Genomic DNA, 13,399 nt, shown 5'->3' on the forward strand with positions numbered 1-13,399 from the left:
GGGAGGAAATTGTTGAGCCAGTTACAGTGGGGGATGATTAGGTGGCCAGATGGAGAGAGCCAGATTGGGAATTTTTGTCAGGACACCAGGGAACACCCTCCTCTTTGCGATAAGTACCATGGGATTTTTAATGACCACAGTGAGTCAGGACCTCAGTTTAACATCTTATCCGAAGGAGGGCATCTCCTACAGCACAGTTTCCCCGTCACTGCACTGGGGCATTAGGATTGATTAGTACTAGAGGGAGGACTGCCCCCTACTGGCCCACCAACACCACTTCCAGCAGCAATTTAGTTTTTCCCTGGAGGTCTCCCGTCCAAGTACAAACCAAGCCCACACCTGCTTAGCTTCAGTCATTCAGCAGAAAAGTCTTCTTTATCTCCTCTTTCCACTCTTCATATCTCACACACTGAAACACACACACTACCTTTAGGCAAAGACCCCCCCCCTCCACACAAAGTCTGATAAATCTGACCACAGCTGCACTTAGCAGCTTACCCACTCTCATGACTCTATTCTTGCATTTGTCTCTTACACTTTATAGAGTCGAGTTCCCTTTAGGATGAAAAGGATTTTACAGCAAGGTCATCCTGACATAATAAGTAAGGGGAAGTCATGTCGGCACAAGTGAGTGACAATTATCAAGTAACACACACACACACACACACGCACACAGATACAAATTATTTGTAAGGCATGGTATCCTCTATCCTTCCTACCCTGTATTGGACTCCTCTCTTGCACCTGTAAAACCTTTAGTTCATTTTCCTTTTCTTTCACTCTCACTCAAATGACTCTTCTAATCTAACTTTGGTGCCTCACAGACTTCTTCTCACACTAACAGTTATCACACTCACTCACCCTTCCCACAACATATATGATAGTCATTGGTTACCCCCACCCTGTCTGTCTGCTGGTTTTGGAAAGCTAAACTTAAAGCTGCATTACATGATTTTTGACCTCTAGGGGAAAGAAAGGCTCCAAAACTAACTTGAGAAACTATGCGCTTATTAAATTGATATGGCTAACATGATAATGTAGGTCCAATATTCACTCACCTCTGTTTTGGTTAATCTCTACCTACTAAAGAGAAAGATGTCTGGAGCTTTAGCTCGCTACATGTTTGTTGATCTGACAGTCTTACTTTTACTTACTTTTAGACTCAGCTCTATATATATTTTGGGATGTACTGCTGTCATGTATCATCCCTCCTAGTTGAGACATCATACATCTACCCTTTTTGCCCAACAAAATAATGACTTTGGGTGTGGGTGGACCTTTCACTTCAGTACCATTTTGTTAAATTTAGTCATTAAAATAACAAGCAATCGTTTTTCTACAATACCTGCCACAGGAAAGGAGTGAGGAAATAAAAAGGAGAGAAGGAGAGAAAGAGAAAAGTGGAAGAATAACAGAAAGTAAGAAAGAAAAAAGAAAAGAAAAATGACATTAAGCTCTCCCATGAGTAAGTAGGCAGGTAAGTAAGACAACGAAATACAAATGAGAGGAGCACTGCCAGCACTGACAGGGTCACAGAGCATTGTACCACCAATCAAATCCCAGTCCTGACATTTAAACTATATAGTTTGACAAATGGGTCCCTGCTAAGAACCAAAGCTAATTGGACTTATTGAATATCCCCAACTGATTATATAACATGTTAAAATGTCAAAGGGGTCTGGTCTCCCATTCTTTCTGTCTTTCTCTCTGTCTTTGTCAGAGGGCACTTGTATCTACCTGTGTTGGTATTAACATTAAGAGAAGATCTGTAAAGGGTAAAGGGACCCCTAATAGCATTACCACGCAGGACGTTAAAGGCCAGACGCATATCAAAGCCTTTCAAAGGGCAAAGGCCTTGTTAAGGGGCTCAAGCAAGAGACAAATCTGGTTAAAATATTTATGACAATTGTCTCAATCAAAGTGGCTATTTGTCATACACCCGGGACAAAGTGGGACTTTTTGGAGAGATGCTGATGATCCTGGCAGGCACAATCCAGGATGCTCATGCACACACACATACAGTATGTAGTTGCATGTGAGTGAAGACAATTATTAAGCATGCAGATGCAATTTCACTACCAAGTTCAAAGAGTTCACAAGATGTAAAATAGTGTGTACTTCATGGCATACTACACACAGTCTGTCAAATTTCTAAACAATTGGTGACCATTTTGAGTACTTTTGGTCTGTGGCCTACTCCTAGAGTTATAATTTGTCTCTTGGCACTTAATCCAAAATAGTTTGGACACTCTTACTTTAGTTTCATGGTCCAAAAGGGACCAGTAATGATATGATCAGAGACAGTGGAATATAGTGTTTAGTATTTTAGGTCATGGCCAAAGAACATTTTGAGATTTTTTTTCACAATTCTACAAAAAAAGTAGATGGATTGTGTGAAGGATTGCATGAGTATCCTACAGGAGCAAGAAATGAGCTTGTAATCTAAGAGCTACTGCTCTGAATCCCTGGATCAGCTGGGAAAAGATGGTTAGGAAAGCCAATGAGTGATGCTTTGCTCTCCACTCCCTCAACAACTGCCACTGAGAGGCTCTTGACCCCCAGTGTCTCCCGTGGTGCTGCGCTGTAGCCAGGAGTCAAATACTGTGATTGTGCTGGGCAGCTCCCAGGTGTGAATGTGTGAAACTGTATGAATGTGAAGCAGGGAGTTCTTGGAAGGGAGCGAGCGTATGAGGTACACCTTTCCTGGATGGATATAGATGAATAAAGAGGTCAAGTACATAATTTTTTGGGGGTTTCTGCTTATGTTATACATCAGCTTAAAACCCTAAATTACAAAATTGTTACACTGTTTCAGGGGCAATTTATTTTTCCACAGTTCATTCATAAAGTTGTTCCACTAGATATTTATTCCATCCACATGGGAGAGTGTGATACTGCTGAGTTTGCACTGCATTGCACTGAATTGTGTTAACTGCACTTGATTTTTCCAAATTTTGCATTCTGGAGCCATGTGTAGGCAAAACTGTCAACTGGCAATAAAAAAACAAAAAATGTCTGTCAAATACTAGTAAACCCTACTGTGTATGCGGTTCTGTATTGTTTGTGCATAAAACAAAAACTGATTAACATTATGGAAACTGTGTGTTGACAGATTTATGCAAAACATTTTGAGAAACACTGATGTGAACAGTGACAGAAGTTTAAAACATTTCTTTGAGCGGTAAAGGAGGTCAGAGAGGGCACAAGGATTTAATGAGCAGCCCAAATGGGGGTTCCCCCTCCTTTCTTCCTGTTTAACCCCCCAACACACACAGGCAGGAAAACACATCATAAGGTCAAAGTAAGTTGTTATCTCGGGTAATGCGTTGTCCAGTGAGGCAAGACTGTCCTCTCTAATCACGTTGTCAATGTTTCTGGGGGCCAAGTAAAGTTAATTTTCCCTTTAGATGAGAATACAGGTTGGGGTTTTTAAAACATCTCCACTAATACAGAGAGGCGGCTAGAAAGGGCAATGGGATTTGACCCACAGCCTAAATGGATTCCCAAAGGACTCCATTGAAACAACTCTTTCTTGTTTTATTCTTCTCAATCTTCTACATGCAGTATGTAAACTAAATTAATTGTTGTACTGCTGGTTTCAAACACAAAAAGAACTGGAGAAATATGCACAGTTTTTAGCATAAACACAATCTGCAACATGCTTTACTGAAAACACAACTCTTTACAATTTTCTAGGATATATTATAATAAAAGATCATGTTTGTACCTGTAGTGGTCTTGATGGCCAGGCTGAATGTGGCATGTTCCTCCATTAGAGCAGGGGAAACTAATACAGGCATTGATAGGTATCTCGCAGTTCTGACCCTGTAGGTGATGAGAGGAGAGGACAAGTCAAGGCAAAGAAGGTTAGATTTGAATATTATACATTTTTCTTCTACAGAGGATTTCAGTACTCACACAATGATAGATGGCAAAAAAGCAGTGGCGGTAATAAGCTACATGCTAATGATTGAAAACAAAAAGCTAAACTGTGGGGTGCCAGGGTGCAAGGACTAAAGAACTTGGCTACCACCACAGAGACATGGGCTCAATTCCTGGCTGTAGCCTGATGATTGAATACAGTTGGCAGTGTTTTTTGGAGAGGGGAGCTGTTGAGGGATCAGTTTTGTCACTACATAAGAAAACTGCTGATGGTTGTGGCGACTGTGAGGGTGGGATCTGACTGGACATGTGAACCTCGGAGCACATTATATCCTCATATATTTCAAACATTCACATAGCCTATATCTGCATATTTCCTTCTTGAATTTTATGTTTTATGGTTTTACATATGAAAAAAATTGTTTTGCATCATTTTCATTGCAGTTTACCTAAGGCATGGTGACATACAGTGTTGCCTGTAGGTGTAGATGTTTTTTCTATTGTGTACACAAAAGTAAAACAAACTAGGCTTCCCATTGCTCAGATAGCTAAGGCCAGTACCATTTGGGTTTGCACCAATTTTCGGTTTAAGGACTGAATGATGAGTTTTATTTGTCCGGTGAAAGGAAATACCCTGCAGAGATTTAGAGGTTTGAATGAACCTACACTGGTTAGTTAATACAAGCTTTCACTATTGTTCTTCTCCTCTCTACACAAACACACACACACACTTACAATTATCAACCAACACAAATGTACACACACAGTATACAAACACACATGTAGGCATGACACATCCTACAGCCTTGATTCATTGCTCTTCTCACCACACACCTGTTTTCTGAATAAACAGCTTTCACTTGGAACTGTATCATGTATCAGAGCCCTACACATACACACACACACACTGCCTCTCCACATCGAGCCCTGCGGCTGTAGTTTTAATTTCAAACCACCAAACCTTTGGCCGCCAACACACCCACTTCCTCTGATCAAAGCTGAGAATGGGACGTTTATTCTTGTTTTCCCTTTTCATCCATCTTCATTATATCCTTCTCTCTTTTCTTCCTTACTGTAGCTCTTTATGTTTATGTTTTGTTCACTCTCTCTTTAATTTTACCTCTCCCTCTTTGTCCCTATTCCTTTCTTTCAGATGTTTTCTGGCCATTTGTCGCACAGAATTTCCCCATTTTTTTTCTCTATTTCTATACGTTGACCTCTCTCACTTTCAATCCTGTACTGTTAGTGTCTCTTACTCCCTTTTCTCTTCCCTCTTTCCTTCCCTCTTTGTTCTCTGCTGCTCCTTCTTTGATTCCTCTAACACATTTTAATTAACATTGTCCCAGTGGATGCCGATACAAAAAGGAAAACATACACACAGACATGTACAAGCACACACACATTCCCTGTTTCCCAGTCTGTGACCTTGGCAAGTGATGTTTTAATTAAAGGCGAGACTAAGGCTTTGTCCTCCTGTAAAAGCCCAAAGGTTATGAGGTGTGTTTGTGTGTGTGTGCGCACATGAGACCATGAGTGTATCTTTGTGTCTTTGTGTATAACACACACACACACACACACACACACACACACACACAGAAATCTCCAACAGATCTCTATACAAACACAACAAACTGGTGGTTAATCCGACGTGCACACATGCACAGGCTCACATATATTCCACACACACTCCTCCGATGCAAATGTCCCCCTCAGTAGTAGATTTGCAAGTGTTTCCTAATGCAAGGGTCTTGACAATTATTACACCCTTTGTCTTTTGATCAGTCAATACCTTCAGTGCAGCCAGCTGCAGTCATCATTTCTCTATTGAACAGGTAAATACATTATGCATGCAAGGCCGAAGCTGAGCCTGATAATACTGCTAATACCACAGGCTTATGCAGCATGGCTATCCATCTAGGATCTGTTACCAACACAGAAAGACAATTCTATGAATCAGGGAATGAAGGTACAGAAATTTTTATGCAGCACAGGCGAATTGGTGAATTTCATGATTCACAAGCCAACTCCAACACATTTTAGAATACAGGCTTTAAAAATATAGAGGAACTACCTAATAATTGTCGGTTACTTGACAGTGTAAGTAGGTTAGCACTGGCAGCGGAGATCGGTAGATTGAACATGGCGCTAACACTGTCAGACTTAGCATGCTGGTTTCTATTGTTTCCACACTTGCTAAAAATATTTGCATTCATGCAGAAAAAGCAAAGATGGAGCAGATGAACTTCACAACCAAGATTTACCACAGAAAGCTGATATACTAACTAACGAACTAGCTAATACATGTTTTTATGGGACGATATGTAGGTGGGAATGGGTGGAGCATAAAGATCCCCTCCAGACACATTTTAGGTAATTGGATATATCCTTGGAATAATAAATTGTCTGACATGTTTTTTTTTTCCCCACCAGAATCTATAAATATGCAAATATGTCTACTTTCAAAAGTTTAACTGCTAGACACAAGATGTCCTCTACTTCACTGAGCAGACCATTCTCAGTGTATGTGCACTGGAGGCTTCACGTTTTCAAATCAGACTTAAGTTGAATACTAAACCATGTTTGGCTCAAAATGAGTTATGATGTCACAAATCATGCTCCTAGGTACACACTTTAAACTCTGATTTAAGGTGAGTGCAGGGAAACTTTCCCTCTTCAGCAGATGAATGTGAAAACAAACTGGCTCTGCACATACATCATACTGTACAGTGAAGCTCAAATATCCAAGTCAGGGAACGAGAAGAAAAATATATTTTTTTACTGGAGGGAGACTTTAAATTAAATTGACACATTCAAGTTCCCGGCCAACAAGAAGTGAAAGCATCTCTAAAAATGTATAAAAAAAAATACAGATTGGCACACATGAAAATTCACTGTTAAATATATGTGTGTGTTTAGTTAACAGCAGTGCTTTTGAAAGGATGTAAAGTTGGCTCTACTGTCATCAAAGCCCAACAGGTTACCTCCCCTTCCACTTCAAATAGTCTCCCCTCTGCTGCTACTGTATTTATTGTGTCTCACCTTAAATCCAAATGGGCAGGTACAGTGGTAGGATCCAGTGGCATCAGACACACAGGTACCATTATTTTGGCAGGGTGCTGCCAGGCAGGGGGCGCACTTCGACATGAGACTGATATCTACTGGACCTGAGACACATATAGTAAAGAGAGATGGAGAGGGAGAAAGAGAAAAGCAGGGGAGAGTAGACATAGTAAGGGGAGGTAGGAGGGATAAAGATAAAAAGACAAAGAGAGCAAAGGAGGATGTCAGAAGCAAAGACATACATATTTAGTCATACAGTGCTAAAAGGCGCTCCCACATACTTCTTTTAATGGATGGTGTACTAAGAAAAGGCCTCACAGGATAAGAAAAGTAGAGCTTAGGAGAGCAATAAATGTGATTTGTTTCAGGAACCAGGGCATGTATAAGTTGGAAGAAGAGGAAGAGGAGATCTGAATCAGTGAGGAGAGAGATCATGTGAGGTACCTCTAAACCTCGATACAAGTTTGCTCTCAGCACCTGGAGTCAGAGACCGTTTTATAGTTTTACTTTCATCTGGAAAAGCTACCTGCGCAAGCCTTCAAACACACACACACATGCACAACAAACTATGCCCTTGTGATATAGTTTCATTCTGTGCACGAGACTGTGCTTTTCAAGATGTCTCTTTTTTTGCCGTGCGTTAAAAGTCCAATCCTCAATTCTTTTCCCCTCTGCTCTGATATCAGGGGATCCCTGAGGCAGGTAATGTTAGAGGTCAGCTGCTTCTGTACTCTGCTCTGTATGAGTGAAATATGATAGGATAGGGATTTTTGGGACTCACTTGTATCTCTGAACATAGGCAATCTGCTTTAAAAGAGTAGTGAGGACTTAGTGCTGAACGAACTAATAGAAAAACATGAAAACCTTACAGAGCATTTGAAACATTCTTCCTGAACAAGAAAAGGCTTCACTGTCTGGTAAAATAATTTCAAAATTTAAGAAACATAACAACTGTACAACAACTTTGATATATACACAAACTCCTTGAAGCCACTCAAAGTCTCTCACTCAAAATAATATGATAAGCACTCCTAATCTCAGCTGTTTGCTTTCTCTGCCTGCACATTTATCTAAAGTGGATTCAATATCTCAATGATCATGTCTCAAAAGAGAAAATATTTGTCAATGTGTTCTGCAGTGGAGGAACGCCTTGTCAGAAAAACCACAGGTTAAATCCTATCCACATTGCTGGAGCCTATTTCAGCATGCATAGGATGAGAACCAGGGTAGACCCTACACCATTCTACCACACAGCTAATACATATATAGAGAGAAATTCATCCACACTAAAGGTGCTTTCAGAATGTCACCGTGTGATTACGGAAACCACAGAAACCACACTGATGTAAACGATACAGGTGCTAATTTTTACTGGTAGAGCTATCTGACTTCCTTGACTTATACACCTCCTCACCAGCGGTGAACACAAAAACCAATGAAAAAAATAAGTAATATCTGTTTTAAAGTTTGATTATCCGTTTTGGGCCAATAAACATGATGAGATTAGAGCAGGTAGATAGCATCAAACTGCAGTGCATGCTACAGGCTGTTTGTAGGATAGGAGGTAGCTGGTAGCTGCTGCGGGGGAGTTGAGCCCTGCCGCCACCGTTTCAAAATACAGAACATCGACATTGCCCAGTGACAGATGCAGCAGTTAACCAAGACCAATGGAGAATTTAGAGTTTGTAATTCACATAATGTTTTGCATTGTGAAAGGAACCCAAAGGGCCTAGAAATTGTATAAAAAAAGACCCCTGTCCACCTGGTTGTGTTCAAACTCAGAACCCTCTTGGTGCAAATCAACTAGCCACTGATCTGTGATGCATCCAAACACGTGAATGTAAAACCACTGGCAGCCCTCCTCACCCAAAACACCAAAATCTGACCTGAGACATCCACCAGACCACCTAAAGGCAAAACCCAGGCTTGAAGAAGCGAGGTGACTCCGACACAGGAGGAGGTTTTGGGTTTATGGACTGCCTAGAATGCTACAAGTTCAAGAATGAAATACTTTCTATGATCTAAAAACATGAACTGATTCATTCTCAGCGTAATAGATATTAACGTTATGCTTGCTGCCACTTATCCCTATTTTAAACATCTTGCTGTGAATGCCTTGCTGTTTCTTAAATCCAGGAATAAACCCGTATTAAAACTAGAGCACAGGTCAAAGGAAGAAAAGAAGTGAGAGGTTTTTTTACCTTTACACTGAAATCTGTTGAGTGGTGTGGTGAGCAGCAGCCTGTCAGCCATGTCAGGAGGTCCAGTACAACGAGCAATGCCTGTTAAAACACAATTTATTGATAAACAGCTATGCTATACCACTTCTCTTCTACACAATATCAGATGTTTGTGACAGAAAACATAATATTTTGGTTTCAAGTATTTTACGAGCATTGACTGTGATTTTTCTTCTTACCAGGCTCTTTAAATCCAGCCTTCACCCACTGAGAGAGCCAGCGCAGGTCACAGTTACAGTATAAGGGGTTGGCACCAAGAGCCCTATACGCACATACACACACAAACACAAAATTAAAATCATTACTGTTCAGCAAAACAAAACTATACGTGACAACACACACACAGAAACATGGTGCTGTACTTACAGGTGGGACAGAGAGGTGAGGTGGTTGAAAGCTCCTTCTGGGATAGTTGAAAGGTCGTTGCCATGGAGAGTTCTGGAGACGAGAGACAGCAAAACAAGAGTGTACATGAATATTAAACACAATATTGACCTTATTAGAAAGTCAAGGTGCCACTTTTTGACCTACTGTTAATTTTTATTATGTAATTAATTATTTGGATTAAGTATTTGGTGTTTCTTCCTTTCTTCCTTCCTACTCTAATACTCACTAATATTGTCACTATTACTGCTACTACTAATGTAGACACCGCTAACAACTTTCTATATTTAGATCAACGTCTTGCAGCTGTGTAGATGAAGGTGCACTTTTGACTAATTTTCAATGAATATCTAAACAAACCTACTGCATCATATGAGTCATATCAGAGATAAATGAAATTGACTTCCCAGCTGCTTAATCCTCATATTCAGCAAACTACACCAGTCTAACCCTGACCAGCTGCATGCTAAATTATTTAAATTATTTGTGGTTCCTCAGCTGCAGACATACCATCATCCACGTCTATAATGGAAAATAAATAAAATATTTATGAAAGAATAACACAAAATAAACAGAAAGCTTATTTTCATTGTTGGGCAATAAAGTTTCTCCTGGTCTCTGAATGGAATATAAACTGTTTCATATGGTCATCTAGCAGACTATGGTGTGTGTGTGCGTGTGTGTGTGTGTGTGTGTGAAAAACTGTATCACAGGGACAAACTGCAGGCTGTGATGTGTATCAGTTTGAGGATGTGCAATTCTGTTTTGTGCCTTTGGGTTTTTGTGCATGTAGGTGTGTGTGTGTGTGTTCATGTTTGTGTGTCTGTGTGTGTGTGTGTGTGTGTAGGAAACTTTTGTCTCCAAGGGCTCAGAGACTGCAGAGTGTGTGTGTGTCCTTTATGTCTCGCCATTTGAGTGTGTTGCCTGCTGGATATAAGTTCACATTCCATTAGAGCGAAGGGCTGTAGCAGGGGACAGCTATCAAACCACCACTATTGGAAAAGTGTGTGCGTGTGTGTGTGTGTGTGTGTGTGTGTGTGGGCATAATTCAGCGTGTGTGCAGGTCAGTGTGAATGTGGATGCAAGCGTACGTGTGTGTATGTTTGTGTGTGTGGCGTGTCTATTCTCAGAAGTTTGTGTGTGCTTAATGTCTGCGGATAACTTTACGTGTTTGTGTGCATCGCTGTGTGTGTGTGTTTGTGTATCTATGTATGGTGGTCTAACAGCCCCCGCGCAAGGCTGGCCCAGAGGGGGTTGTGGGTAATGAGGAAGTGACAGTGATGACTGCCTGGCAACCAGTTGCTATGCGGGGGCAGAGAGGGATCAGTCCCCACGGCAACATCAAGTAAAATGAAAGAAAGAGAGGAGAGAGGAATAAAAAAAGAGAAGCCATCACTAAACTTCAGCAAGGTGAAAGCCTTGTAAGAGATACAGTCAATATTTAGAGAAAAGGCCGAAAACAAAGCTGACATTTCAGAGGGTGAAACCATGACTTTTCCTGTCTGAACCAACAATGGTGGCCATGGTTAAGGAAAAAATGTCTACAAAGAATAATACAAGGTAAAAGCATTAGGTCACTATTCATTATCTCATGTTGTTTAAGTCAGAACTTGTTTCCAGTGAATGTGAAATTTTAACAATGCACCTTTACCTCATTATTTTCCAGACATTAATACAACTAATACATAAATCAAGATCATTAAGCTGCCAGTATGCTTCATCAGAAGTCCTTGTTGGATGATTGAACAGCTTTGAAAACCTCTTCCCCCCACAGCTTTCTGACACTGGAACTGTGGGGGCTGTTTTCCGACAATTTCTGTAACTTTCCGAGACCGCCAATCCAACATTCACACCCACTTTACACAGTAATTGTGTGGAGGTAAACTGCTTCTATATCTAGCTCCCTGTTTTCATTCTTTATTTTTGTCACTTCTGATATATGAGTGAGTGTGACACTATGAATGCCTTCCAGGAGAAACTGTCTGAAAACATGCGTATTTAAACATTATAGTGTCTCCCCACTCTCTATGATAGCCGGCCCCCTCGAATGTGGCCATCTAGAGCAGCTATCATCAGTTTTGAATGGACATATGAACAAGTTCTTTTCAAGCATAACCCAGCCCTTAGTCTCGCCACTGCAACTGATCTTAATGTGATGTGCCGCAATGCTAGATATTGCTAATGTAAAAGATCACTTCCACCTTGTTGATCCTCTTAAATAAAGCAAAAGAAAAGAAAAAGAGACTGCAGAGGGATGAAATAGAATGGTAGCATTCTCTATGTAACAGGAAATGTAGGGGATTGTGTGCTGTACAGTTTTATTAGACACCAATAAGGAAACGGTCAGGTCACCCAAATTACCCCCCCCCCCCAAATTAAATGATCTCTAGTTACTTCATTTTGCAGAAAAAATAGTCCCTTGTTCACAGTCAGATTTGTGTATGATTCTTAGGGCCCATTTTCCCAAATTTGCAACATGACATAAATTCCCCTTTTGCTTATTTTGACAAGTTTCACTAATCAAAACAAATGGCATACTTGCGACCCATACTTGAGCAAGTAAGAGCGTGATGGGACTCTCAAATAATTTATTTGCAATTTGCAAGGGACAGTCATTTGTGAAACATGATGCCGCCACCATTTACATGCCAATGTACCACCAGAGATAAGTGGGAAAAATATGTTTCCTTGTAATTTGGGTTAACCGATCCTTTAAGAGACAGAGCTCAAAGTTCTCTCAACCGCAGACTCGTTCAATCTATAAAAATATTAAAGTTAAATTAACAGTGAAAATGCATTTAAAACGGCATATGTAGCAACTATATAACAATCAGGTAAATTCTGCTGTTGTTGAACACTGAGGATACAACTACAAATACAATTTATGTTAATGCAGTATCCATACATCTGCTCATGTCTGTGTGTGTCGCGGCTTATATGTGTGTGAGGATGGTCAGACAGAAATATTCACATGCACACTGTGCGTGCGTGTGTGTGTGTGGGTTTGTGAGACAGAGGGTGGACAACCAGATGGATGACTGAGAGAAACAGAGGCTGAAGGTCGATTCATCAAACACAATATTGGGCGGAGAGACAGAGACAGAGAGAGAGAGAGAGAGAGAGAGAGAGAGAGAGAGAAAAGGAGGAGAGGATGGATGGAGGGGAGCGAGGGGGAGACAGAGTGGAGGGACATAAGAGGAGAGAGGAACGACAGCATGCAGATAGAGAGGGAGTATTAGAGAGGAGATGAGAGATTGTCACTTTTATCTCTTTTAGTACCCTGAGACAACAAATGAATGGGTGGCTGTGACTCATTTTGTGACTGGGTCTAAACATGGCACTCGACGTGGCATCAAGGGAGTGATTAAACTTTGATATAGCTCAGTACTATAACTAGCAAAGGGGAGTGTTGAATATTGAATCCACTGCGGCACTTGAAGATGAAGCTTTCTACTCACAGCAGGCGAAGTGACTTGAGCCCGTCGAAGGCATGGACCGGGATGCAGCGAATCTGGTTATAACTCAGGATGCTGTTGGAGAGAGGACATTAAGAAGGTCACAAGTAGTAGTTAAGATACATGTGGCGTGCAAATGCAGATGAAGAGGAGGACAAAAAGTAAATGTGTAATGAAAAAGAAGAGAATGATGCAGTTTTTCCCATCATTATTTTCTTAGATATACTCATTTCAAATTCTTTTCTATCGTCTTTCACACCACGTCCCTGAATACACAAAAATCAATGCAGAAGGACAGAGAGAATACAGAGACAAAGAGGAGGGAAGACATGGGAGGTGACATCGCAGATTTGGTTCTACAATAACTTGGTACAGCAC

General features: G+C 40.8%; 1 protein-coding gene across 2 annotated transcripts in view; it reads right to left on the minus strand.

Moving 5' to 3' along the window:
• slit3 (slit homolog 3 (Drosophila)) overlaps positions 1-13,399 on the minus strand; it is a 261,454-nt gene that overhangs the window by 27,314 nt on the left and 220,741 nt on the right. For both annotated transcript variants that reach the window (XM_044364021.1, XM_044364022.1), the window contains 6 exons: positions 13,025-13,096; positions 9,549-9,620; positions 9,362-9,444; positions 9,144-9,224; positions 6,922-7,046; positions 3,728-3,825 (listed from right to left, as the gene is read on the minus strand). In XM_044364021.1, coding sequence (XP_044219956.1) covers positions 3,728-3,825; positions 6,922-7,046; positions 9,144-9,224; positions 9,362-9,444; positions 9,549-9,620; positions 13,025-13,096 — 531 coding nt within the window. The remainder of the gene's footprint in view (positions 1-3,727; positions 3,826-6,921; positions 7,047-9,143; positions 9,225-9,361; positions 9,445-9,548; positions 9,621-13,024; positions 13,097-13,399) is intronic.

This window comes from Thunnus albacares, chromosome 10 (assembly GCF_914725855.1).
Source record: "Thunnus albacares chromosome 10, fThuAlb1.1, whole genome shotgun sequence".
In the NCBI taxonomy this organism is placed as follows: domain Eukaryota; kingdom Metazoa; phylum Chordata; class Actinopteri; order Scombriformes; family Scombridae; genus Thunnus; species Thunnus albacares.